The sequence below is a fragment of the Pipistrellus kuhlii genome, unplaced genomic scaffold, assembly GCF_014108245.1.
Source record: "Pipistrellus kuhlii isolate mPipKuh1 unplaced genomic scaffold, mPipKuh1.p scaffold_m20_p_6, whole genome shotgun sequence".
Classification (NCBI taxonomy): Eukaryota; Metazoa; Chordata; class Mammalia; order Chiroptera; family Vespertilionidae; genus Pipistrellus; species Pipistrellus kuhlii.
Genome location: NW_023425562.1, coordinates 28,745,941 through 28,773,848, shown reverse-complemented (window position 1 = coordinate 28,773,848; position 27,908 = coordinate 28,745,941). Strand labels below are relative to the sequence as shown.

Sequence of the window (27,908 nt, the reverse complement as noted above, 5' to 3'; positions counted from 1 at the left end):
AGCCAGCAATTAGGAATAAAAACAACCGATTTCTCTTGTTTCCTGTGGGAAATGGAAGACACACATGCTAGGAAGAGATGAAGTCTACCTCCCAGGAGGGGAGCGCAGGGCTTCTACCGTGTTTCCCCGAAAATAAGACATCCTCCGAAAATAAGACCTAGCGCATGGAAAGATAAGACATCCCCTGAAAATAAGACCTAGCGCAACTTTGGGAGAAAAAATTAATATGAGACACTGTCTTATTTTCGGGGAAACAGGGTAGCAGTGAGTGGGGTCTGCGCGGGAGCAGGTCTGCAGGGGAGGCGGGTGTCGGCCGGGGTGGGGGTGACGGCGGAGGCTGGGGCTCGGGGACTTGCGAGCGTCCTGGCAACAACAATGAGTGGCGGCAGCGATTTTGGAGACACATCTTGAGAGTAACAGGCTTGGGGGAGAGATGGCTAATCTATGGGCATGGTGTCTTAGGACTGTGCTCAGGGAGAGCAGGGAATGGAAAAGTGAACAGGAAAGTATGTGTGTGTGTGGGGGGAGGGCAAGATGGGAGAGAAGAAGATGAAACAGACGACGGAAAGAAAAGAGAAGGAAGAGAGAGCTGGCATGCTGGACACAACAGTGGGAGCAGAGAAAGCAAAGTAGGTGAAGGGCGGACGAGGTGCGCAGGGCGAGCGGTCCTCCCGCCAGCAGGGGGCGCGCGCGCGCCGGACCTGCCGCCCGCCGCGGGGCCCCGCGCCCCTCCCACCCGCCGCCCAGCGCCTGCGCTTCCTGCCCTTCCCCGTCCGGAATGCTCCTGCCGCTGCTGCGGGGGAGCTGTTTCCCTTCCTCCTCTCCCGGCGGCGGCGGCGGCGGCGGCGGCGGCGGCGGCGGCGGCGGCTTGGGCGCGGGCGCGGGCAGCCAACCAGCGGCGCAGCTGCCGCGCGAGGCCCGCGGGCCGCCAGGGGTGCTCGAGCGGGCGGGCGCCAAGCCCGGGGCCGAGCCCAGGCGCGCGGCGGCGGCGGCGGCGGCGGCCGAGGGGGCGCCGGGGCCCGGGACGCGCGGCCCGGGGGCGGGCGGCGGCGGCGGCGGCGGCGGGCGGCGGGCCGAGCGGGGGCCGTACGCGTGCATGGAGCCGGGCGCCGCGCTGCAGAGGCGGGCAGGGGTCGGCGGCGGCGGCCTGGGCACGGGCTCCCCGGCGCTGTCGGGGGGCCAGGGCCGCCGGAGGAAGCAGCCGCCCAGGCCGGCCGACTTCAAGCTGCAGGTCATCATCATCGGCTCCCGCGGCGTGGGCAAGACCAGCCTGATGGAGCGCTTCACCGACGACACCTTCTGCGAGGCCTGCAAGTCCACCGTGGGTAAGCCAGGGCTCCGCGGCCGGGCGCGCCGGGGCCGGGCTCTCCTGCCTCCCCTCGGTCCCCAGGGCCCCGGCTGGTGCCCTTCACCGCGCCGGCGGCCTCGTTTCTCATCGCTTTTCCGCTGAGCTTTTCCTCTCCAACTGGATGGGCTTGCACTTGGCCGATGGGCCTGTCGGTGACATCTGAGGGGATGGGAGGGGGTTGGAGGACCCATGGAAACCCTCGATTCTATCCCCAGAGCCGGATGGAGGGACTTGGTGTAGCTCCGCGCAGACTTGCTCTGGGAGCCTCCTCTCCTCCCGGCACAGACCCCCTCAGGCCCTCCCGAGGTCCCGGTGGGAGCGGGTTACGGAGCACAGGCGTCTCCGCGCCCCCTCCCCGCACCCCCAAAGGGCGGTCATGAGCTGGGATGATGCATCGGTCCCGTCCGCCCTCGGGCCCATGGTGAGCATCTCTGCGGAAACTCTGGACCCTCACATTCATTACTCACCCGAGGAAGGGGTGGTGGGAGGTGGTGGGAGGTGGGCTGCAGGGGGGACAGTGCAGTGAGGTTGAAGCTGGGCCCTTGGCCGGAGGCCTAAGTGGTCATCCACCAGGATAGCCGACGCTATACCGCGCCAGGAGTTCTCCCGCCGTGAACCAAGGCTTATGTTATAAGTTTGAACTCACTTTTATGGTATGCAGAAATGATGACGCTTAATATTTCCTGTGGAGGATCTGTGGAGACTAATGAGACTACAACTACACTCCATTTCTTTAAGTGTAAATGCGGGGCAGAGGGACCTGGCCGCACCACTCCTTCGTGACCTCGACTAACCCGGGGACAGAAGTGGAGGAGATAGGTTAGCCAGCACCACCCCGGTGGGTGAAGTACAACAATGAAGGAAATACAGTAGCTCTCCAGGTCAGGAAGTGTAATGCCCGGGGGACCTAAAACTGAAAGCGCAGGGACATTTTTTTGATGAAGTCAGATGTGCAGGTCTTGGCATTGAGGTCTTTCACGTGGGTGTGGGTAGCAGAAAGCCCCTTAAGAGCTGTCAGAGCGGGAGGAACCACAGAGCTGGTTCTTCAAAGTAAAGGGTATTCACCTTCAGTGGTAGGCAGCGAGTGGTTTCCCCAGGGGACGTCCGAGGAACATTGAGTAATATTTAAGTTAGAAATTCAGAATGAAAAGTATTCTGTATTCTTGTGTATAAATTTAGTGTTGTAACCAGTGCTAGTTCCGAGGCACTGCAACTTGGGATGAGTTTGTTTTAAATTACCGTAACAAAAGAAAGTAATTCCCAAACTTGGTATTGTCGTTTTGTGAGAATTCGTTTCCCTTCATGTTTCTTTGGAATGGATCATTTTTTGTGTTCTCTATACCCTGTTTGTTTTTTAAATGTTGGCCTTGGGACCATGCTATTAAAATTCAGGAGCATAATTATACCTGTTTCATATATTTAGTCTTGGATCATATAAAGTACTGGGACTTAATAAACTATTAAATGAGGGTTTATACTGTTACTGTATAGTACCTGAAATTGAATTAAAAGCAATTCAGAATTACCAATCTTTTATGATTCTACACTTAAAATATGCAAAAATGAGGGATAAACCCGGCTGGTGTGGCTCAGCGTTTGAGCATCAACCCATGAACCAAGAGGTCACCGGTTCTGTTCCCAATCAGGGCACAGGCCTAGGATTCCAGCTCCATCCCCAGTAGGGGGCATACAGGAGACAGCCAATTGATGTTTTCATCAATGTTTCTATCCCTCTCCCCCCTCTCTAAAATCAACAAAAATATATCTTCTATAACAATAAAAGGATAATTAATGTGCTAATTAGACCAGACAGCTGGACGACCTTCCAGTCGATGCCAGGTCTGTGAGGGCTGAGCCCCTTGCCCGAATTTTGTGCATCCGGCCTCTCGTTTTAAATAAATGAAGGATAATACAGCTATACTGTGTTATGAAGTCAGCATAGGCACTAGTGGGTGACTAACAGGGCTTGGCTGGATGGAGGTGAGATAGGAGCAGAGGTGTGCTTTAAGGCAGAGGAGAGATGAAGGGTTTTCTAAGCTGGGGCCATAGTGGAGCAGCACCCCCATGTTCTGAGAAAGACTTAGGAACATTAGAAATGTGGCAGCATCTTCGAGACCTGGATGCCATGCTGAAGAGGGTGGACCTTATTCTATAGCAAGTGGAGTCTTGGCGTGAAGACAGTGAAACTCATAGGGCAGGATTCCGTAGGATATTTGGGAATGAGAAAGTGGCAGGTAAGGGAGTTTGTTCCTCTGTCCCTTAACAATCCTAAATACATACACCTACACATGCACATACACTGCGAGGCCCCTTATGTGTGTGGATTCTTGTCTTGCTCATTTTTGTTTCTTGCACACATGGCCTATAGTCCTTGGCTTGGTGCATGTTAATTAATTGTGGGGAGTTCAGAGAAAGGTGATCGTTTCTGTTCTGACCCGGCATGTGAAGACACGAAGAAAGCTAATTAACCTCTCTCTCTAAGCTCTGCTTCTGAGTGGCTTTCTCCTTCCACTTATCAAATTACTTACTGAGCGTTTACACTGTGTGTCAGGTGATATGCTGCCCACTGGGCACTGAGCAGTGAACAGGACATAGTCTATCCAGATGTGGCCAGAGCCCTGGGGAATGATGATCCAGGTTGATAGGGCAGCGGCCAAGATGCGTACAGAATATTTGAGGAACGTAGCGGAAGACCTTCCAGTTGGGTAGGAGAGGACTTGTCAGGGGAAGTTTCCTTCCCATTGGAATGCTGTAAATATAAATTCATTCCTAGAGTTCCTTTAGAAAAATGCTATTTAAATGTGGCGTTGGGTGTGGTGTAGAATTGTGATTGCCTCACCTGAATACCTGCCGTCTGAGCAGTTAGCTCATAGGTCGTTCTGGGTCCAGCTTGTCAACTCTCATCTCCGTGTAGTCAGCTCCACACAGAGAAAGGTTCTCCGCCGCCGTAGCATTTTCCCCTTGCCCTGTCCAGACTTGCAGACGTGGTCTGCTCCTGACAGCAGAGTCTGGAGAAGACGGTGGCCCCACCACGGGGGAGGAGTCTGAGCGTGCACAGACCAAGGGGCTTGTGTAATTCACAGGCTAGAAGAGACTGCCTCCAAAGTGCCTTTTAAAAGTGAATCAGGATCCCTGGACTTCCTATAAAAGAGCATTGTGGAAGGGCTTGGGGATTTTAAGTGAGCAAATATTGATTTTTTTTAAAAAATTATTAATCAAATCAGAAATTGACTTGGTTTAAAGACAGAAAATTCACCAGGGTATGAAAAGCTAACAAGACTTTTTAATATTTGACTATTTAGTGGAAATTGTCCAAGTGAAGGATTATTTTCAAACTGGATGCCTGGTGTACAAATTTATGCAAGAGCAGGGTCCCTCGGGATGGCCTGCAGAGATCAGGCCCCGGCTTTCACTCCCAGCCCCGCCTGGCACCCCACCTTGGCCTGGTGCTGCCCTCTCACCTGCTCTACCATTCTGCCTGCAGGGTGATTGATGGGGCCCCCTCCCCTGCACTGCCCAGCTCCTTCAGCGCCTGGGAGCCAGGCGGCCGCCCACACCTAGCTCCATCAGCGGGCAGTCGGGCCCCCGCTCGCACCCACCTTGGTCTGGCACCACCTGCTCCCCCTCCACTTTTACCAACTGCCAGCTCTACATAGCCAATTCCTGCCATGTTTAACACTGCCTCCTGGTGGTCAGCACACGTCATAGCAAGCGGTCAAACTCTTAGTCTCCCAGTGGAACAACTGCCCAAGGGGAAAATTGCATATTAGGCTTTTGTTATATAGGATAGGATAATGGTATCTTGTATTTATGGAATTGAATTATTTAGTCTGATATAGCTAGCATATCAGATTTTTAAAAGTACAGGAGCAGCTTTTTAAAGTTTCAGAAATGAGAAAAGAAACTATAATAGTTGGCTGTAGAAATTTACAACTATCTAATGTTTAAAAAAAAAAACCCACAAAATTATATGTTTGTCAACTTTTGTTTTATTTCATTGCTACCTCTTAATTTTGCTTTGACTGAAATGGTTTTATCAGGCAAAACCCACCCCCACTTCAAGAACATTGCATTCTAGAAAAAACATTAGAGCAAGATTAAAGAGCCTGGGCTCTTTGTTTGGCTTTGGATAAGTAATTTAGTTGTCTTTGCATATAAAATACAGCATTCTTTTAGTAATAGCTACAATTTGTTAAGTATTTACTATGTATCAGTAAAAGTACACTCTTTGTGATCCTCATACCAGTCCTGAAAGTTTTCCCCATTTTACAGATAAGAGGGATAAACTTAGCCACTGTGGCACCATGGTCAGCAAGTGGTCGGGGACAGGGCTATGGAGAATTCTTTCTGTGTTCCTTAGCTTACTTTCCTCACCTGACTTCTGGATATTAAAATAATGCTCTAAGAATTGGATTCCTTATCTAAATATTCATTCATTTACATATCTTAAGCCTTCTACATATTTATAAAAATTTTCCAAGATTTGACATTTTAAATAGAAAGTAGGAGTAGGGTCATCAAAACCAGAATTCTGGTTTTCCTGGGCAGTAAAATTTCCCCCAGAGTGCTGGAGATCAGCATAGGGATTACCAGTTCTTTTATTTTGCCAAGTAAAGATATTTAATAAAAATAAAAACAAATTGCCAGTTTAAAAAAGATTTAAAATCAAGTTGTCTCTCCCCAAAATAAGAAATTCAGAATATCCTAATTAAAAAGTTTTTTTAAATTCAGAATATCCTAATTAAAAAGTTCTGAGACCCTCCCTACTCCATCTTCATTTTTCTAATTTTGTAGCAGTGCGTGAAACTTCCCAGGCTGGCCCCTGAGAGGGGCTGGTCTTAGAAGATGGTGGCGCTTTACTGAAACCCTGGTTTCACCTAGTTGCTGGCAGTAGTCCTGTGTTGAGAGGAAGCTGCCTGTTCCTAGGTTGGGGATACCTGGTGGTGCAGCTGGCCGCATGCTGACAGGACCAACGACTGGAAGCCGAATTGAGGGGTCCAAGAAACAGGTGGATACAAATCCCTGGCAGAAATGGCTCTCTGTGGGCCTGGCCTTGAATGTCTCATATCAGGAGACATGATAGATGAAATGCAGTTCACGAGTGTCTGGTCAACTTCTAGAAGCAGTGGAACCGCTGGTTAAGTATGAGGAGTCAATACCTTATTCCCAGAGTAAAGTATTAATTACTCATACTTTATTCTGGGAACTTAGAGATTTTTAGAAAACAAAGAATGAACATCAACTGGATTCAGATTTTAAACTGTTTTAGTTTGCTCTTCTGTATTTATATGTAATCTTCCGAGCCATCGCTGATCGGCCTACATGTTTCACTTAAAAGAGAATTAGGAAAAGTTGTCGAGAATTCCCACTGCGAAAGCCCAACACTTCCCTGCCAGAATGATGTAGCATGATGGCTCAGGGAGATGTGAGTGTGAAGGGAACCAGTGCTCTTGGTTATCATTTAGTTTTTATACCAGCCTATGCTATGTATTGTGTGGTTAGGTTTATTAATGAACTTAGTTAATGCACACTAATGGGCTTGTGCAGTGACTGTTTTTGTGAAATAATGGAGCTATCTTTCAAAGAAAGTATGGAAATGTATCGCAGTGGGGTTGTTTAGGTTGAATGAAACTCTATTTAAAGACCTGGCTCAAGTGCACTCCGCCTTCCCCTGTTCGCTGGCACTGAGGAAGAAAGGTTTCATTATGCATGACAGAAATCCAGATTCTTAGAGATTGCTTCTCTCCTCCAGCCTGAGGAGTCAGCCAGGAGCAATCTGGTGCAGATCTTGGAACTGGCTTGAGGAGGCAGAATTGGTTCTTCTGAGAGGTTCAAATTATTCTCCAGCCTTGGGTTTCACGTACATTGTTCTAAGAAAACAGCTCTGTACAGTAGTCAGCAGCTATTTTTGAGAGGCTGTTCATATTCATCCCAGGTGCCATTCTGCTCACCATTTATTGGATGCAACACTGAGGCCTGCGCTCACCTGGCTTGTCCTTTTCAGAAGCGGTGAGTCATGGAAACAGTCATAACAAAATGTCAGAAAAGAGCTGAAGAGCTGTGCTGTTGCATTCAGCAGAGGAAGAAATTGATTGTTCTCCTTTGTTCTGTGGTTGCACATTTCTGACATTGGGAAAATATTTGGAAAACCAAAGCTACAGATCTAAAATAGTGTCCTTAATTGAATGTGATTGTGGGGTTCTTTTGTTTGTTTTTTAAATGCTTCTCCTTTGAAATCAGAAAACACAGGCCTAACAGAACACTAGATTCCATAGAAAACATTTTCCCACCAAACCTGACAGCCTCCACTGCTTGGTTTCTCGTGCTTACATAATGCCTTCTTAGCTTACAAAACAACAACCTGCATTTCCACCTCAGGCAGACCTAGGATGGAAATAGCTGGTGAATAGAACCCTCTTGGTTTTCCAGGCTTAATTTAACACCAGAGCCTCAATCCCCCTGAACCGGCTCTCGGGGGAAGGAACAGGCCCCTTTTAAACGAGGAGCTGTGTTATTCTGGCATGCTACCCAGCAGAACTCTGCTCTCAGTTACTGAAAAAGAATGAAACACACCTACCACCAAATTTTTCACTTAATTTTTCTCTTAAGGAAAACACTTGGCCTTCTCCTTGGCCATTCCTCATTCTAGGAGCTCCCAGGGTGGCATATTGAGGGAAGAGTGTGGAGTTCAGAGTGGGCCCAAAATCCTGGATTTACGTCCCAGCTCTACCACAGCTATCAGTGTGTCTTTAGGCAAGTGACTTTTAACTCCATTTTCCTCATTTTTAAAAGGAAGTAATAAATAAATAAATAAATAAATAAATAAATATATAAATACCTTTTTCTATCTTTTGGTACAGGAGTAAGTGGGGATAAAATATCTAATGTACCTGGCCTAGAAAAAGCCAGTTATGTTCCCTTCTCCTTCTAATTTATATTACAGATGCCAAAATTCTGAAACACTCCAATAAATAATTCTTGTCTTTTAGAGGTGCATCCTGAAATATACATAGGAGAATAGGAAGTAAAATGTAAACAGATGGCCTGTGTAAGGTACAAAATCTACTTGTGTTTTTATGGACTCAACCTAAACAGTAGTAAAGTTAATAATACTTTTTGCATAAGAAGAAAATATTGCCAGGACCCGTTTGGCTCAGTGGATAGAGCGTCGGCCTGCGGACTGAAAGGTCCCGGGTTCGATTCCGGTCAAGGGCATGTACCTTGGTTGCAGGTACATCCCCAGTGGGGGGTGTGCAAGAGGCAGCTGCTGATTGATGATTCTCTCGCATCGATGTTTCTAACTCTCTATCCCTCTCTCTTCCTCTCTGTGAAAAATCAATAAAAATATTTAAAAAAATATATATATTACTGATCCACTATTTGATATCTGGGTTTTTTGTTTTTAATTTTCCAGATTCTTCCTCTCTCTCCTTCCCCTTCCCCCATCAAGAGGTCAAAATGACTGCTTTTTCTGATAAGGGTCTGTGAGCCGAGGAAGGCCTGCGGATGCAGGAGCAGTCTGTCTAGGCCAGTCAGCATCCCTCATTTTCACTTTGCAATATTTCCCTAACAACACAGAATCCTTTCTTAGCATTGAATACGTGTTTGTACCTCTTGGCAGCCATACCCTCATTCATCAGGTGAGGCTGCACAGGGAGGAGCATAGCCTGGAGCCGTTCAGCTCAGATTCAGATTTGTGCTCTTAATACCAGCCTGGTGACCTTGGGCAGGTAACCAACCTCTGATGAGTCCTGTCACCTGTAGAATGGGGACAATGATAATATCCACCTCAAATTGTTAAGAGGATACAATGCAGTGAGTTATGTACAGTGAGTAAATGTAAAGACTTTAGACTAGTACCTGAAACATAGTAAACACCACAAAATAGTTTTTAATCTTTTTGTAAAGGGAATAAACCCCTTTCTGTGAAATGGTTTTATACATGTACTAGAGGCCCAGTGCAAGAAATTCGTGCACTGGGGGAGGGGGTGTGTCCCTCAGCCCAACCTGTGCCCTTTCATAGTCTGGAAGCCCTCAGAGGATGTCCGACTGGCAGCTTAGGCCTGCTCCCTCCCTTCCCCTGGACATCCTTAGCACAGCCACGGAGGCAGGAGAGGCTTTGCCACTGCACTCGCCAGCCGTGAGCCTGGCATCTGCCCCCTAGTGGTCAGTGCGCATCAGTGACCAGTTGTTCCACTTTTCGGCCGATTTGCATATTAGCCTTTTATTATAAAGGATGGTTCATGGAAATGGAACCACTCACCTATTCTGATGGACTCCCAGGTGGTCCACATACTCTGTTTCTCTAAGCCTCTTCTCAGATAACCTCGGGCTCTCTCTTCTGTCCCTGCCTGATGTTGTTTGTGGTGTCATTGTGTGTTTGTTCCAGCCAAGTGCAAGGCTGTCTCCTTGTAGTCTTCACGTGCTGGAGTGGAGGCATGTCAACCTGGAATGAAAGAGAGGCAGATGTTCATAAACTTGGGATATATTTTTGATATCCTCAGGCCTGATAAGCATTTTTTAATGACATGCAATTATTTTACTATTTTAATGGTATCTACTTCTGAGAATCATCAGACTATTTTAGTTATAGTACTTGGTTTCTATTTCATCGAAGACACATAATAGTGAAAGTAGGGAAAGCCAGATAATCCTATATAATAAAGAGGTAATATGCAAATTGACCCTCACTCCATCACGCTGTCACAAATGGCTGCGCCCATAGCGGAGGCAGGGTTCCCGTAACAAGCGATCAGCAGGGACCTAAGGTTGTGTGGCATCCGGCCGGGGTGGGGGACCTGAGGCTATACCCTCTCTCCCCCACCCAGTGGGGCTTGTCAAGGGAGCTCAGGCCGTGCCCTCCACCCCAGCGATGGGCCAGGAGACCTCAAGCCGCACCTGGCACCAGGCCGGGGACCTGAGGCCATGCCCGCACCCAGCAGGGCTTGACAGGGGTGGGGCCGGCTGGGTCTGGTTCTTGCACAATTTCGAGGTGCTCACGGATGGGCAGGGACTTGACTCTGGGTCCTGCGACGTGCCCCAGACTCTGACAGGAGGAATATTCTCATGTTCATTTTACTAATTTTCTTTAATCTCTAACACTTCTATTATAGAGAAAGGGCAAATAGCAATATTAAATATTTCCTCTAATTAATGCTCTTTTAATGTGGACAAATTTTGTGCACCGAGCCACTAGTATATGTGTGTGTGTGTGTGTGTGTGTGTGTGTATATATATATATGTATATATATATGTATATATATATGCCTAAGCAACAGTTATGATGGAATGACCAATCACTATGACACAAACCACACACTAACCACCAGGGGGCAGACACTCAACACAGGAGCTGTCCCTGGTCCGCAGACCCCAATCACCAAATAGGGCCTGTCGGCCAACCTCCTGCAATCTCCCCCCCACCCCACCCCCCACCCCCGGCCAGCAGGCCCCCATCGCCCAATTGGGGCCAGGCTCTAGGCTGGGATGGGGAACTGAGGATGGGTGGTAGTGACCAACCTCCCTGGGCATCCAGATCGAACCTGTGACCCTTTAGTCCACAGGCAGACGCCAAACAGGCTTAGGTGCGACTTGTTTTTTAATGATAAATTTACATTATGTGACCTTTATGCATTTCTGAATTTATTTTCTCGCTCTTGGTGAAAATGCTAGAAATACTCTCCCTTGGTAGAAATATTACATCGAAAATTGGGCGACACTTTATAAGGTATATATCCTTGGAAGAAAAGCTATACAGATTTAAGATAGATATTATAAAGTGTCATTAAAATTGCAACCACTATTTGAACTGAGGCATATTTCAAAGTCTGAAACCCTTCAACTTCCTGAAGGTGTTCAGTAAGATAAAATCAAATCTTTGATGGTGGGACCAGGCAGAGAAGAAAAAGGAGAGGACATCCATTCAGCTGTAATTATAGGCATGAACCATGGTGTTATTTTTGCTGCCTTTTTTTTTTTTTTTTTTTTTTTTTTTTTTAAGCTTTTACTGAAAAGGAATGTGCAGGAAGAAGCTTCTGTTTATTATTTTATTTTTCCTTTTGTAACTTCTGTGGCCCAGCAAAAGAAATACACTAATGTTTTGGAAATGTTTTTGCCTTAAGGGAGAGGAACTTAGAAATTTTATCAACACTAAGTATACAAATTATTTATGCTATTGCTAAGGTTTATGAAAGACAAACACAAAGAAAAAGGCAAATTGCAAAGTTAAGTTCTGTTCTTCAACAGCTTGATGTGGTGATTCTAGGTCATTTATAGAACATTTCACACTTTTTTTAAGCATTTGACTTTCATTTGTAGGCAGTGTTACAAATTTTGAATCAAATATCTGCCATTGAACTAGCATGTACTATGACCTTGATGCAAATCACCTTTTCCTCTCCATTCTACTGTTTTCCTCTGCAAAATTAGGATACTAGAGCATTTCTCGTTGGGCTGCTGCAGGATTCTATGTGTTGGATGTCAGGCACAGCATGTTTGACAAATGCCCACTATTGTTGCTATTAAAGGTCATTGAGAGAAAAACGAAGACATTCTTGGCCAGTCTCTCAATGGTTAGAGCACCAACATGTGGACCAAAGGGTCTCGGGTTCAATTCCCGGTCAAGGGCATGTTCCTGGGTTGCAAGTATGATTTCAAGCCCTGGTCGGGGTGCATGTGGGAGGCAACCAATCGATGTCTCTCTCACATCAATGCTGCTTTTTCTCTCTCTAAAATTAATAAAAGCACATCCTCGAGCGAGAGTTTAAAAAAAAGAAAGGTAAGCTCCTATTGTCAGAATAATACCCTTAGTGGACCACTCCCATCTAAGCAACTGAATAAATAGTTACTACCATAATTCCTGGGATGGCTGTATGTAGGGGGAGCATGTGAGTATATTAAGACTGCTCCATCCTCTAAGGATTTACATCAATAATACGAATTGTAGGAATCCCTCTGCTCTGCCCACCAGACACAGGACAGTTGCCCTTTCTTTTTACTAAAGTGTTTTGTTTGTTTGGGCTTTAAAATCCTAAGTCCTGAATTTCCCTAACTTTTTCCCCAAATAACATCACTCCTCCTTACATATCTAGCATTTGATTTCGGGAGGGGGTCCATTCATCAGATTTATTGAGTTGCCAGGCATTATCCTAGGCTTTCAGGAGTCAAAGACTGTGTCCTCAGAGAGGACCCCAACAAAGAAGGAGCAAGGTGGTAAGGGCTAAAAGAGTTCAGGCCAACAACTGGGAGCACATGAGGAATTGAGGGTAAGGGTGGGACCCCATAAGGTTCAGACAGGAATCACTAGGACCTACATTCTGGGCAGACAAGGAGGCTGTCTTAAGAGAGGACAGCAGAGAAAAGCGTTTGTCAAGTGCCTGGGGTGTTTGTTGGTTAGGTCAGTATGACTAAGCTCTTTGAGGGCAGGGACTGTCCCCATCAGCTGATGGAGGAGTAGGGCTGATCACTTCCTGTTAGTCAGGAGACCTTTAGAAAACTGGGTTTTGGGCAAGTGCTGTGGATGGAAATGAAGGTGCTCCCCTTTTGTCCCTGTTTGTTTATAAGCATTGTCTGTAGGCATTCCTCCTTAGTGAGAGGAAAGTTCTTCCAAACTAATATGAATATTTAAGGCTTCAGTGACTTGCTGCCTTTTATTAGGGATCTTTACCATTTTTATAGAATGTAAATATTATAAATAGACAGCATTAAGAAATACTTTGACTTAATGTAAGAAGGTTTCTAAGAATGTTTACTCGTAGGCTTTGAACAAGGATGTGTTTCTAAGCCTTAAATTGGAGTGAGTTCCCAATTCTTTGCAAGCCACCTAATGTGTGTCTGTTAGATGTAAAGGGTATTTCATCTAAGAGAGGAGACCATTTTAATCAGCTGTTCCTTTTATGGAGTTTTGTGTTTAGCCCTGGGTATTTTTCTGTTGTTGTTAGTTCCTTCGTTGTCAATGTATTCACTAAAACTAGACCAGTGGTTGGCAAGCACATACTGGTGCACGTACAGTGCGATTGAAACTTTGTGGCCCATGCGCAGAAGTCGGTTTTCGACTCTCAAATTTCAGTCGTTGTACTGTTGATATTTGGCTCTCTTGACTAATGAGTTTGCCAACCACTGAACTAGACAGTTTTCATTTTGGCTAAACAGATAATGAACCATGTTCACTGTCATCTTTACTTTGTTTTCTTTTTCTTTTTTTAATATATTTTATTGATTTTGTACAGAGAGGAAGGGAGAGGATAGAGAGTTAGAAACATTGATGAGAGAGAGTCATCAATCAGCTGCCTCTTGCACACCCCCAACTGGGGATATGCCCGCAACCAAGGTACATGCCCTTGACCGGAATCGAACCTGGGACCCTTCAGTCCCCAAGCCGACGCTCTTTCCATTGAGCCAAACCGGTTTCGGCTACTTTGTTTTCTTGTTTAAATTATCCTAACCTTACCACTTACTTCTTGATTTTGAATATTAGTACATTTTCCTTTTACTTTCCGTACTGAACTTTGTATTTACAAAATAGTCCTAATGTAGGACTGCTAAAGTTGATAAATTACTCAAGTTGGTTGAAAAATGGTGTCTGACATGTTCAGGCTCAGAGCAGTTCTTAGCAGAGAAAACAGCCTAATCGAAACAAAAATTATTTGCATTAGCTGTTTGTTTCAAAGGATTCTTTTAGTTGATTTGAAGTAGAGCTCACAAGTGTAATAAAGTAGTACCCACAGTGGTATGTATTATAAAAGTTAGTTCCCTTACCTGAATCTTTAAAAATAAAAATAACTGGAAATAAAAGTAAAACAATAGTAGTCGTAACAAAATACGAATTTGATTTATAAATTGCCATCACAGAGTTACATAGCGAGGTCCCAGCTTGATGCTAATGTAAGGAAGACTGTTTTGTCTGTTTAAAGTCAGAACATAGCAGATACCTCCAGGCTGCTTTTTGTGCCTTGAAGAATATCACTTTAAGCCACACTCTTCCCCTGGGGTTGAGCCATTTAGGAACTCTGAGGATACTGTTGATGCACAAACATGCTTCGCGTTTTAAGGTGGTTTCAGTGCCATTTGGCTCTGGAAAGCAAATTTATTCCAGAACCGAAAGTGAAATTGAATTGACCAGCTTTCACTTGGTGACATTTGAAATTATATCTGGTGTAAGAGATTACAAATAGCTTTGTTTTCTTGTGACATTTTATATCCATGCAATTTCTCTGTATTGTACAGATGAGGGCTACTGCCCCACCTCTGCACAGGGCTGTAAACATGTTTTTTGGTATTACATTGGTGTCCACGGGGTGTTACTAATTATAAAAGCCAGTCATGTGCCTTTCCCTTCACCTCAAGATCATCACCTGACATTGAAGTGCTGCTTCAGTTCTCTGAAGTGGAGAGCCGGGGAGGGGGCCCTGCTCTCTGTGGCCACATGGCACTCAGGGGTTGTTTGTGTCCCCCCTGCTTATTGGAGGTCAGGCAGCATGAGCACCCTGCACCCTACAGAGCAGGCGAGAAGTAGTTCCTGTGGAGAATATGTTTCTGGTTCTCAAATTTAGCCAGCATTCCTTTTTTTTTTTTTACTTTTTTTTAGTTTAGAAAATTGTGTGAAAAATACTGTCTTAAATATTTAAGTTTTCTATAACTGAGATGGCAACCTACACAAATAAAACTTTGGTTTAAAAATCATCTGAATTGGAAAGGGACAGTGGTACATGATGATTTGCTTGATAATACTGAAATAAATAAAAATTGTTTTATGTGTAAATTTAAAAAAATAATTCCTCTTCCACACTATTGACCATATAATAAAGAAGTACTGTTTATGTATTAACTAAATTTTGTGCAAATGCTAAAAGAATTAAATACAATAATTTGTGAATTCAGAGTAAGGCTATTTGAAATCAAGATTGTTTCCAGTGTTCTATATAAGAATTTCCACCCAGTATCATTAAATATAATTTAACTGATTTTTATGTTAAATTATGGTAGTAATAAATTACAGTAATTAGAAATTTAAAAATTGTTAAATTATATTATGAATAGTAAATGCTGCATAACTAGGATAAAATAGCAGCAGTTGGCTTACAGTTGTATGTTGAAGTGTAGAATTACTGGGTGCTTATAGATACTGGCATGCTTCCCTTTTGACAGTTGCTAATATTCATGTTGTTTTTGTTTTTCTGATAATAATATATTAAATGTATAAGTGGGATTTTTTTTAACAAATTGCATCTTTTTTTCATCTTAATCTGTTTTATTTACAGGTGTTGACTTTAAAATAAAAACTGTAGAGCTAAGAGGAAAGAAAATCAGACTACAGATCTGGTAAGTGGAGAATCTGTACCCTGTAATTGCCATTCATGTTTAACAGTCCATACGCTTGTCTAATACAATTAACCATTTGAGCTGGTTTGCTCTCCTACTTTTCCTCTCCTTTGCTCATGTTTAAATAAAATGAACAGTGAGAGAGAATTTAGAAGAGTCTGCTTATTTCATACTCCCGTGTGCACATGGGCAGTTGTGCAAAGCAGGACGCCAGTGATAGTAAATTTGTCTCTATTTTCAAATCACTTGACAAAACTGTCATCACTAAATTGATTGCTGGTATGCTTGAATTCATGTTTTTAAAGTTATTTTGTTTGATAGTATTCAAAGAAAGTTCAGTGTGTTTCTGACCAGATTTACACAGTTTCAAGCCAGATAACCTCTGCAGTTCAGGGACTCTTCTTGGTGGCACAGTGTGGGTATCGCCGTGGGACTCACGCACTCCTTCTGGCCACATTCTGCTGATGCCACATGAAGAAAGCCCTCATTAATGCCAACTAGAAATGAATCCACGGCCCCTTTCTCGCAGTGTAGTCGCATGAGATACCAAACCAGCTGTGCTGCCACTGTGTCAGCTCTAAGAACTCTGCTGGCTCCCAGCAGCCCACAGGGAGCATTAGGAAACCGATCTGTGGAGAGAGGATCAGGTCTGGTGTTGGTTTAAAAGTCACCGCTGAGCTGTTCTGAGAATGCCCTTTTGTTTTAAGGACACAGCTGCAGTGAACTCAGCTTACTAACTCCTCTCGGCAGGTCATCCTCAGCTCTGAGTGTTTGTCCACCGTGTGTGTGTTTGCTTTCATCTGCGTTAATTGCTGCCTCATCTGTGGCATCATCGGTCACCTAATGCTTGAATGTTAGTGCCATGCCTTCATTCTTCATCCGTGTCCCTGTCTGGGATACAGCTGCAGCCGAACCAGCATTGCTTGCCCATCGGAGGTGTCTGAGGTAATATCTTTATTTGGCCATCTGTGGCTTTATAACCCACTCTAAGGTGTTTTAACTTAATTATGAAACATTAACAGTCTAGCCTAAATACTTGATACCCCAAATAACGCATATTTCTTACTAGATGGGCCCATGATCGGAAAGGCAGCAAACTGTTTTGTGTCTTGTTGCCCATTTTTTTGGAACTCTGGAAATGGCAACAAAGTATCTTTCACATGAGCTGCTATTTTTAATTTTATAAGCTCTTTAAGGTAAAGACCACCTTTAAAAGTATTTGGAGTATGTCCACCTGTAAGTCAAGGCCAATTAAAGCACAGATATCTTATTGTCAATACACCGAATGTCCAAGGCCACTCTGCGCCTAGGCTAATTTACCATAAGCAGGTGCAAGGACACACGCACAATAATCCCACGGTATACTGCACATGCATGCTCTTCTGTAGCCAAAATATGATTGGTGTAACTATTGGCATGAAGCCCTCTTTGTCTCTGGAAATAATATACATGTTATATTTCGTGAGCTAGAGAGAGGAGAAGGAGAGAGAGAGCTAAGAGCTGATTCTGCTACAAAGTAAGGCCAAGAGCTTATAGAGAGCTCAGATATAGCAGCCATGTTGACCAGCCAGTGAGTTGGTCAGAGGGGTGCGCTGGAGCGGGGAGAGACCAGAGAGGCTGAGAGAAGCTGCTGAGACAGGAGCTCAGGTACTGTTGCTATGGAAAGCTTAGGTCTGGAGGCAGCCTGCGTTGCTCAGAAGCTGCTGCAGGCACAGAGGCTATTACTGCTGACGTGTGGGACGATGTATCTGTTCACCAGCCGGTGTATGTACGGCTGCCTGTTCTATGGACTTGCTTGAAGAACTGTTTTGTCTGAAGGCTATGGCCACTGACTTCTGCAACAACAATTCCTTCTTATATACCCACAATTTCTCATGGCTTCTCCATCTAAGACCCAGCGTCCAAGAAGGTCCAGTCCCTAGACGGAAGGGCTCAGACCCAACACCTGCAACTAGTGATCAGAGGATAAAGGTAGAACTTGGACTAAGTTCCCAACGGTTAGTGTAGCGAATAGGATTCGAGAAAGAACCTAACTCTGGCATAGTCTGGGAGACTGTAGAAGAATACATGGACTCGAGCAGCAGTGCTGTGCAATGCTCTTGCTGTCTCTGACACCTCCTCTGTACATAGTGCCTGCGGGTGAGACACTTCTGATGGAGATTGCCTCGCAAAGGAGATACAGCTAATGTTAGAATGTTTGTGAAGCTTGCTTAGTGGATGGCAGCAGTGTCTAAATGATGGCATGATTAAAACATATTGATTAATGTATTAATACTTTAGTTTCATCTTAGGCAGTAATAAAATAGACTCTGCTCACTGAGTCTGAGCCGGTGACATTGGATTCTTCTGGATCTCACTCCAGTGGCTTTGAGCCTGATGTAGGTGGCCCTGCCTTATGAATCCCAGTCCACGGGGAAACATGTGATATTACAGTTCCAAGCAATGCACAGGGCACCCTGATGAAAGCACTTCTCTCTTGGATGTAAAAGCATTTCCCCAAATAATTCCTTCTCTGCTTCTCCTTCGCTCATCACTCCTTAGACTTGGCTCTCAAAATTTTCAAAACTGTACAACATCGGTGAAGACTATAACTGAGAAAAAAAACAAGACTCACTGAATCTATTGAAAGGATGATTGCAAGTTTTCTATGGGGAATATCCCAGTGATGCAATTAGGAAGTAGGACTTGTCTTTTCCTTGGAAAAGACATTATTGTTATCCAGTAGGTAGGAAGGAAGCAGTGGAGTCCTGTTTCATTACTTAAAGTAACACGTGGCTTGTTTTGGTGTCGGCAGCAGTCCTTGTGCTGTTGCTGCTGTAATCTGCTTTGTCAAGGACATGTTGTCGTCACTTTGCTGTCACCAGTTGAGGGCATAGGAGGATCTGGTTTGGTTGGAAGGAGCTCGTCAGAGAGGCTGCTAATAATAGCCCTGCTCCGGTTTTGTACACTGTCAGTCCCCGCAAGCACTGCCAGTCAGCCTTCAGAGAGGTGTTGTCAGAAGAAATGCATTTTTTTCTTGATGATGTCTGAGTTTAGTCCATCTAAGAAAATGTTATTTACTGTGGATTCTTGAAGGTTTAAAGTACCCAAAGCTACAGGTGTCATTGTTACATTTTTAGGTCACATTTTTCAGTTCTTCAAAGAACTGATTTTTCACATCTCTGTACTTAGAGTGTTTCTACATATATGTATAATAGTGATCCGGTGCACAGATTCGTGCACATTAAAAGGAAATTAATTAGAAGGTGACTGGTGGGGCAGGACTGGGCAAGGTGGGCTGGACACGCCCTGGAGCCAACCTCGGCAGTCCCCCCTGCCGTTAGTGGAGTGAGCGCGGTCCCTCTGGCGCTCAGGCATCCCCTGAGGGGTCCCGGAGTGCGAGAGGGCACTCTGCAAAGTTGCTGCCATACAGGGTGTGGAATGCAAACGCAAGTGTGCAGTAAACCAGCAACGACATAACCCACGGCCCCACGAGGAATCGGCCCCCTCCTCTCTGGCTCAGGTGTGTCACCTGAGAACCGCCACTGCCAGTCACTGCACCTTGGCAGTTCCTGCGTTGAGCATCTGCCCCCTGGAGGTTAGTGCACATCATAGTGACCAATCGTCAGACACTTAGCATATTAGTCTTTCATATGTATCTAGGTATATAAAAGCCCAGCGACCTTTATTGAGGAACAACTGATGGCTATGACATGCACTGCAGCAGCCAACCAGCCTGAACCGCCCCGATCAGCTCCCCTCCAACCTCCCATGGCCCCACTCCTGGCCATCCCACCCCTGACCACCACCCCCCCACACGCACACCTGCTGGTCTCGGACAAAGGGAGCATACGACTGAGCTGTTGGCTCGCCTTCTTTTTTTCTTTTCTTTTTTTTAATATATTTTATTGATTTTTACAGAGAGGGAGAGAGATAGAGAATTAGAAACATTGATGAGAGAGAGTCATCGATCAGCTGCCTCTTGCACACCCCTACTGGGGATATGCCCACAACCAAGGTACATGCCCTTGACCGGAATCAAACCCGGGACCTTTCAGTCCCTAAGCCGACGCTCTATCCATTGAGCCAAACCGGTTTCAGCTTGGCTCGCCTTCTGAGGGGAGATGCCCACCAGGTATACAGAAGGTGCTCAACAAGGAGTTTGCACAGGTTGTGTTTGCACCTTTATGCTGTCCTCCACCATCACCACCACAATGCCAAAGGAAGTCTGATGCAGGAACACCCCCATGCTGATCACCCACACGGAGAAACGGCTTGTGGCAAATATCATATCCCGCAGAGGCCTGAATCTGCCTCAAGAGGAAGACCCCCACAGACCTGGAGCAGGAAGGTCAGGACTGAGACAGAAGGCGTGGATGGCCATGTTCTGAGTTTGCTGCCCGACCCTGATCCCTGGCCCCCTCCGACCACTGCCACCCCCCCATTCCCCGTGTGCCAGGCACCTGCATCGCCTCCTGGGATGGAGGCCTGTGAGTGAAGAACTGCGCTCGGCCCCTGCCCTCGTAGATAAGCAGAATCTAAAATTCTTTTTAGCGATAATTGCACAAATAATGCAAAACCACACGTGTTTCTAAACAGGACTCTGTCCAGCTGCATGTGAACCCAATTTGAAGGTGTGTTCTCTGCTGAGGAGGCTGCAAAGGCTGCTCCTCTCTCTAACACACACAACCTGGAGAGGCTTAAAGGGAAAGGGAGATAAAAATAAAATAGCAGTAAGCTCTGAAGCTACTGCCAGTGCCGTCAAATCCTCTGCGGCGGTGATGTCAGAGCCCGTCTCCCTGTGCCCGGGGCTCAGGCGGCCAAGCTGCTGGCACTTGCCAGGTCCCCTGGCACCGGCCTCATCTACGCGGCTACTTTCAACTTCCCCCAGCTCCTGGAGGAGGTGGGCTTGCAGGTGGAGGCTTCAGTTAAAGCAACCCCGTGGGTGTAGCACAGACACGCAAGGGCTTTTTGATGAGAGAGAACCTGTAACTTCCCTTCACGAACGTGTTTTTAACTGATCTGAGATCGGGCTCCCAACCTTCGGGACTCTCAAACAGGCCTCAGCAATTCCGTTTGCCTGATGCAAAGACCGACCTGGGTTTCACTAGACCAAACCCTCTATCTGGAGCAGCACATCCTTTCAAAAGGAAGTCACCCTTGCTGCAGGTCCTTGCTCTTCTTCACTTTGAATATTTCTTGCCACGCCCTTCTCTACCAGCAAAGCTCCTTTAAAAATGAAGACCAGATAAAGAGCTTCACAGAAGAAAAAGGTAAAGGAGTTCATCACCCCAATTGAGGGCCAACTGGCCCGGCCTGATTGGACCTGATAGAGGCAGCCGGCTGGGCTCCACCTGTGCACGAATTCATGCACCAGACTTCTAGTGTGTGTGTGTGTGTGAGCTTAAAATTTAACTAAAATGAAAATGTTTCTGCTAGAATATAGTTTCATGCATTTATATCCAAATGCTATCCTGGAAGTTATACATGGTGACTTAGAGTCATTGTGTTGAGATGGACTTGACCATGAAATTTGTCTCCTACTTTAGGCAAACATAGAATTAAAATGCTCTGTGTAAGACTCATTCTGTCATCGTGCCAGTCTCCACTGTTGGGGAATTTGGTTTTCATCGGCGTTCTTCTGTTAACACCAAACTCCTTTTCTTTCATACTGTGCTTGGAAGAGGAAGAGCATTCTCCAGCATGGAGAAACTAGGTCACAACCATACTGAAATTGGTTCCTGCCCTTCAAATTAGTAATTGTGTCATTTCAATGGATATATTAAATATTATAGATGAGAATTTTTTAATTTTTAAAACATCATTGTATCACCGAATTAGGGAAACAGAATTGTAGGAATTTTTTAATTTACACCAAAAGCAAAGAGAGAAATAATAGTAAGATCACATGCTAGCTGTTAGTAAATGATGATTTGGCTGGCATTAATAATCTGCAAATCTCTAGAAATCAGCTCTTCGTCATTGCAGTGACAATTCGGGTTCATGGTGATAAAGGGGAAAATACTAGGATTCTGCATCTTTATAAAAAGACAAAAGCATGATCAGATTGGTACCTTATCTAGTTTTTGAAAAGAGAGACTTGTGTTGGTTTTTTGGTGCTGGCATAGAGTAGGTACTTAAATACTTGTCGAACTGAATTAAACTTTCTACATGTTACACGTATGTTCTGGTCAGCACATGTTATTGACAGCCGCTCTGGGGGGACCCTGGTGGACAGAAATAGACCGGCCTTGCCTCTCGGGCCTTCAGTCAAGGACAGCATGGGATTCTTGTGTCCTCTGGAACCAAGCAAATGGCTTTGTTTTTATGTGAAATAAATTTCCCAATGAGTTTCGTTTGCTTGGCATAACATCAGAAATGTGAACTAATTGGTGGTGAGTTCAACCTAGATGAAGCCATAAATTGTAGCCTCTGCCAAGGGTTGTTTTAGGGACACAGTCCTCACAAGCTGCACCTCGACCAGGAAAGCGTTGCACACACTCCCACTGAGACCTGTCATGCTACAGGCTTTGAATAGCTTTGCAGTGAGGAACCTTATTGTTGTTTCTCCATTGCCCAGCTTTCGCCCCTGTGACCCACCATGGCCGCTGGGCGTATGCCAGCAGTAGGCTTTGGGGAAAGCTAAACTCTACACCATCTTTAGAGACATTGTTTCCCTCATCAGAAGCCCTGCTCCGCTGATCCACATTTGTCTCAAGCAGTTTTTGGCTTCTTAGATGGAGAAACTAGGTCACAGCCAGCTTCCCTACATTACTAGTGTGCTTATATCCTTCCTCACGTTGAAGTGCTCAACTTCAGCAGAATAAATAGTTCTTAGATTTCAAAGTAGCAGTCAGAGAATAATGAACGTTACTGTATCTATAAAGCTATTTGGTAACTCGCCTCTTTCCCTTTGACCACTTACTCTGTTTAAAAGGGTTCTATAGCATTTTTCATTAGTGGGTATCCTATCAACAAAATCAGATATTAGCCATTGAGATTGGTTAAAGGAGAGTTTTAGACTTAAATAGTTTAAATTATTATCCCTCGTTTTCTCCTAGTTGATGACTGCCTCCCATAGAGGGTGTTAACTTTCTACCATTTTGCACGTTAGAAACTGAGCTCATTTCAGAAAGGCTGAGTTCTCTAAAGGAGCAAGACTGGTGCCCAGGTACCTGGCACCCACAGTGAATGCCCAGGGCCTGCCTGCTGGAGCAGAGCTTTCCAGGAACAGCTACTGTGCACCCCAGACAGGCTTTGAGGAAATTGGGGGAATAACAGCATTTATACCTATGAATACAACAATTGTTAGAGGTGAAATACCTAGAAAAGCTGACTTGACCATAATACTTTATGACTACAAAATAAAAGTTGAATATCAGCCCACCACCTAACTCCTTGTTCATTTTTGCTATTTCTCTTACTCCTTCCAAAACAATTTTCCTCACAGAGCAGTCGATTATAAATTTAGAATCAATCTAGAGCAAAGTTTATGATTTTGTGGGGGAGAAAAGTGTGTCAAGTGTACTTATGTAATTTGTAGTATTAAGTTACCTCACGCTTTCATAATTTTATTCTTGAATGTCAAAAAATTCATTCCGAAGCTAATGTCAGCTTAAGTGAGTCACTTGAATATGAGTTAAGAAATCAGAAATCACTTTTATATTTAACTAGGGGCCCAGTGCACAAATTCATGCACCTCGAAAGGAACTGTGGGCCACAAGGCTGCGGTGGGCACAGGGTCAGCGCACATCATGGTGACTGGTTAGTTGTTCTGCCGTTCAGTCTATTTGCATATTAGCCTTTATTATATAGGATGCTATTTTTGCATGAGCTTTCACGCTGGAAAGTGTTGTTGTTTTTTAATTAAAATTTTTGTTATATATAGGATTTTAGCATCTTTAGTTAAATTACGTGGGATCTGCCTTCTCCCTCTTTTTATTACAACTTTCTGCCATAAAAATGCTCTTTTTTTTTTCTTTTTTTTTTTTCTTTTTTTTTCTCTTTTCAAAAGATTGGTTTGAAAGAAATTGGGATTCCTTTTTGTTTTTGTTTGAATGTAACTAGCTCAGAAAAGCTATCCCCACTAATAGTGAACATGCACAGATGTGAGGAGTGGCCTGATGACTAGAAGGAGCCAGCCTGGTGGGGCCACCACTCGCCCTGTGTGCATTGGAACATGGAGTTACTTACTATGGTTATGGTTTGGGAACTGATTTTTTTTGGCTGCTATTTCTTAGGGACACAGCAGGTCAAGAGAGATTCAACAGCATTACCTCAGCTTATTACAGAAGTGCCAAGGGGATCATATTAGTATATGATATTACTAAGAAGGAGACATTTGATGATTTGCCAAAATGGATGAAGATGATTGATAAGGTAAGTGTTGCCTTTTTTTTTTTCCAATTATGAACTCTTTGCTCGTGGGTGTTAATCCTTATAAAAGAAAACATTTAGGAATCATACTTTTATATTATAAAGGTCTTTAATCCATATTGCAATAATCAAAGTTTTATTGTTATAAGTAATAAAACCAGAATTTTTATATTTTTATTCTGGTATCCTGGGCTGTTTGAACTCGGAGCTCAAATCTGTAGTTCTGCCATCCTGAAAGACCAAATTGAATTTATACTTCATTCCATGTTACATCCTGCTTATTTCACTAAATATTCTGTTATGATGGCCTTCTATGTCATTAACTGTTCTTCCAAAGCATGTTTGTTTTGATATATTATATATTACTGATTTCAGAGAGAAGAGAGGGGGAAAGAGAGATAGAAACTCCAGTGATGAGGATTATTGATTGGCTGCCTCCTGTATGCCCCCTATCAGGGATCAGGCCAAAGCCTAGGCATGTGCCCTGACCAGGAATCAAACTTTGGCCTCCTAGATCATAGGTTGATGCTCAACCATTGAGCCACACTGGTCGGGCTATGTGTTTGTTTTTAATGGCTTCATTCTTTTATGTTCCTTAACTTACTTCATTCTTCATCAGTTGGATTTTTACATTTTTTTATTAATGATCATTTTTAAATACAAAGCTTTGCCGTTATTTTGAATCATTTCCTTGAGGTAGATTCTAAGGAATTACCTATGACCATGTTTCTTTCTAAAACACTGTGAGCTGTCTTTGCGCTGTCTTCCATGCCACAGTAACCAGGTCTCCCTAGGACAGAGAAAATGCTTAAAGATTTGTAGAGTGAATGAACAAATAAGTGAAAAATATTGGATTGTTTTACATTTCCTGTCAGCATATGATAATGCCCATTTTTGAAATGCAGCTTCTTTTAAAATTTTACAGTATGCTTCCGAAGATGCAGAACTTCTCTTAGTTGGCAATAAATTGGACTGTGAAACGGACAGAGAAATCACCAGACAGCAGGGTGAAAAGGTGAGAGAAACCCCTGGGGCAGGAGAGAGAGGTCAGTTCCCACACTTTGTATGTTAGCAATTGATATGGTTTTCCTTTCAACAAATTGCTAATTTTTAAAAATTATGAAATAATTATACAGTTGCCACTCAATCACATCCTTCTCATATGTTTGCTTTTTTTTTTTTTTAAGCAATCTTACTTCCTTAGATTCATTTTAAAATTGAAGGGAAAAAAACCACATTAGTATATGCTGCATTATTATCTAACCTGACACTGTATACAAAGAAGTATTTTTTTAAAAGCATAAAATTGCTTTCATGATTATCTCTCACTCTAATATATATTAATCTTCTTGGAGAATTAGAGATAATCACATTTTCAATATCAGATACATTATAACTTTAGAAATTTGGTCACATAATTTAAATTGAAGGTCATGGTATCCCTAGGTTTTGTTATTTACTTACAATGTAAGAATTTGCTGCACTTAGGAGCTTTACAATTAAGCATACAGGGGCCTTAACAAACCTTTAGTCCTCCCCTTCCCGTATAGTTGAAGCCCAGAAGGTATGATTCCCCCATCATTGGCCTCATATTCATACATTAGAGTACATCGCACCCCACACAGAGGAAAAATAACTTGTTTCCTTAGTTCGCACAGCAGATAACTGGGATGCGGTTCTGCGAAGCAAGTGCCAAGGATAACTTCAACGTGGATGAAATATTTCTGAAACTTGTTGATGACATTCTGAAAAAGGTAAAAAAAAAAAAAAAGAAAAATCTACATAAAAGTTTTTCATCGGAAACGTACTGTTTCCTTTATTATTTTTTGGTTGAGGATTTATTATTTCGAAATGGAAATGCAGTAGTTTCTCTCTGGCTTAAGGAGCAGGTGAAGTTGTTAACTCAGCCAGAGGCATCAAGCCTGCAATCGCAGCAGCCCTTCCATTCTGTGGTCTTCAGTATCCTTGGAGTTAATGTCCAGTGTATTTACTTAGCCTTAAATACAGTTTGGTGGAGTGACTGGCGCTGGCATGACAGTGTGCCATGTTTATCTGGCATTTGCTTTTTTTCTGTTCCTGTTTTCCCACAAGGACTAAGTTAGGTACAGATGGAGGAGACAGCAGAATGTGCAGGGATCTGAGCTGGGAAGCCTGGTCCTTGTGCTCTGCTCTAGCAGAAGCCTGATTCTTTCACCAAAGCCTTTCTCATGCTGAGCACCAGGAGAATTGTTAGGCAGCTTCACTGAGCAGCAGCAATTTCTTCAGGCGTCTTGAAGCTTACATTCAGAGATTTTTTAGTAAGAACTGTGTTATTATTACATGTTATCTGCTCAGTTCAAACATAATTCAGAAGCTTCTAATAAAATGGCTGTTTTATTAGAAAGGTTATTTCTTTCTTCAGTGATGCTATACCCCCTGAGAATGCAGAACCGCTTTTTCATGTATTCATGCACTGAGTTCCCGTTATACTGGGCCATGAAAAAGACATGGTTATGAGGTCCATCTGATCTCTTCCTCCTCAGGTATAAAGGGACATGATGCATCCTGAACCTGCTTTGTTTTTTTGGCTTAGTATTTGAATGTCTAGTTAAACTTTGATGATTAGAAAGTTTTATTTAAAAATACTTTGCTCTTATATAATTGTACGACTTGCAGAGCACTTACCTATACATTGGGTAGTTAAAATGTGTTTTTGTCTTTTGTTTGTCCTGAAGATGCCCCTGGATATTTTAAGGAATGAGCTGTCCAATAGTATCCTCTCCTTACAACCAGAACCTGAGATTCCACCAGAATTGCCTCCACCGAGACCACACATCAGATGCTGTTGATTTGCTACCTTGGAGACAAAGTGGGAATGATTCCTAGAAAGGGGGAAACATTCTATTCTGCACTACAATCATTCTGAAAATTTCCTTTCGCACTTTGTAATGCAAGTCAGAGCTATACACTAACTTGTAAATATGCAAATATGCAATCCTGGGTAAGTTTTGGTTACCAATTACATATATCCCTCCAAGTTATTATATTTCACTCATTATCCCAGTGTCTAGTGTGCATACACTGGGACATGTAGTACTTCTAATATGAAGAATGGGAGAAATGAAAGTTATAATGTTTCTTGAAATAAATAATATAATTGTCCTTGTTAATTATATTATGAGGACAGAAGATATTCTGATAAGAAGAAAGAACGTGGTGCTTTGCTTACTGTTTTAAAGAAAATTTATAAAAACCAGAGACTTTTTGAAGAAGAAAAAAAAAAGCTATCTTAAGTGCTTTTTCTTTATTTACAAGACATTTCCCTAGCTGTAGCAATTTTTAAAGTATCGGGAGTGTTTCTACCACAAAGCGAAGCTTCATTCATAGCCGACATTGAAGGTTATTTATTGTTATATAATGGTAGAATATTACTAGTTAGAGGGTAGGATTTGACTTGGTCCTGAGGCTGCAGTCTCTCATAATGTCTGAGTGGATATCCCTTATGCTTTTAAGAACTATGAAGATCCAATAAAGAAAGAAAACGCTGCTGTCCTGAACAAATCCTGTTTAAAGGAATTTTAAAGAGATACATTTTACTATATCAAAGAACATACATGTATTTGCTTAAACATTCTATACCTTTATAATGATGAAACTTTCCCTTACGATAAAGCTTATTCCTGTTAATCCTAGACTGTGTTCTTTTTTTTTTTCCTTTTTGGTCTGGCAATGAATTTGTGAACTCTATCTTTGGTATATCTTTTATTAAACTGCACTGTTTTGTTAGTCGAGATAAATAAGTAATTATGTATTTGAATAACTTGGCGTGTCTTGAGTGTTGTGGTATGAAAAGCATTGTGGTCTTTCTACACTAATGAAGTACAAATAAACTTTTGTATTTATGAAA

At 43.6% G+C, this 27,908-nt stretch overlaps 1 protein-coding gene across 3 annotated transcripts; it reads left to right on the top strand.

Annotated features, from left to right (window-relative positions):
- The first annotated feature begins 747 nt into the window (after positions 1-747).
- On the top strand, positions 748-27,908 carry RAB12 (RAB12, member RAS oncogene family). 3 transcript variants are annotated; one of them, XM_036418573.2, is made up of 6 exons: positions 758-1,325; positions 15,607-15,667; positions 23,887-24,025; positions 24,948-25,037; positions 25,672-25,776; positions 26,737-27,908. In XM_036418573.2, exons 1-6 carry the CDS (start codon positions 779-781, stop codon positions 26,848-26,850), a joined length of 1,056 nt encoding a protein of 351 aa, XP_036274466.2. In that variant the 5' UTR covers positions 758-778; the 3' UTR covers positions 26,851-27,908. The 3 variants fall into 3 exon arrangements, with proteins under 3 accessions (XP_036274468.1, XP_036274467.1, XP_036274466.2); XM_036418575.2 differs by lacking the exon at positions 26,737-27,908 and having other exon boundaries at positions 748-1,325; positions 25,573-25,769; XM_036418574.2 differs by lacking the exon at positions 24,948-25,037 and having other exon boundaries at positions 753-1,325.

Bases quoted from the DNA above. Each gene is read 5' to 3' on its own strand.
- RAB12 (XM_036418573.2), top strand. From the start codon at position 779: ATGCTCCTGCCGCTGCTGCGGGGGAGCTGTTTCCCTTCCTCCTCTCCC. The intron at 24,026-24,947 runs GTAAGTGTTGCC...AAAATTTTACAG, and splicing joins GGATGAAGATGATTGATAAG to TATGCTTCCGAAGATGCAGA. The intron at 25,038-25,671 runs GTGAGAGAAACC...TTGTTTCCTTAG, and splicing joins CCAGACAGCAGGGTGAAAAG to TTCGCACAGCAGATAACTGG.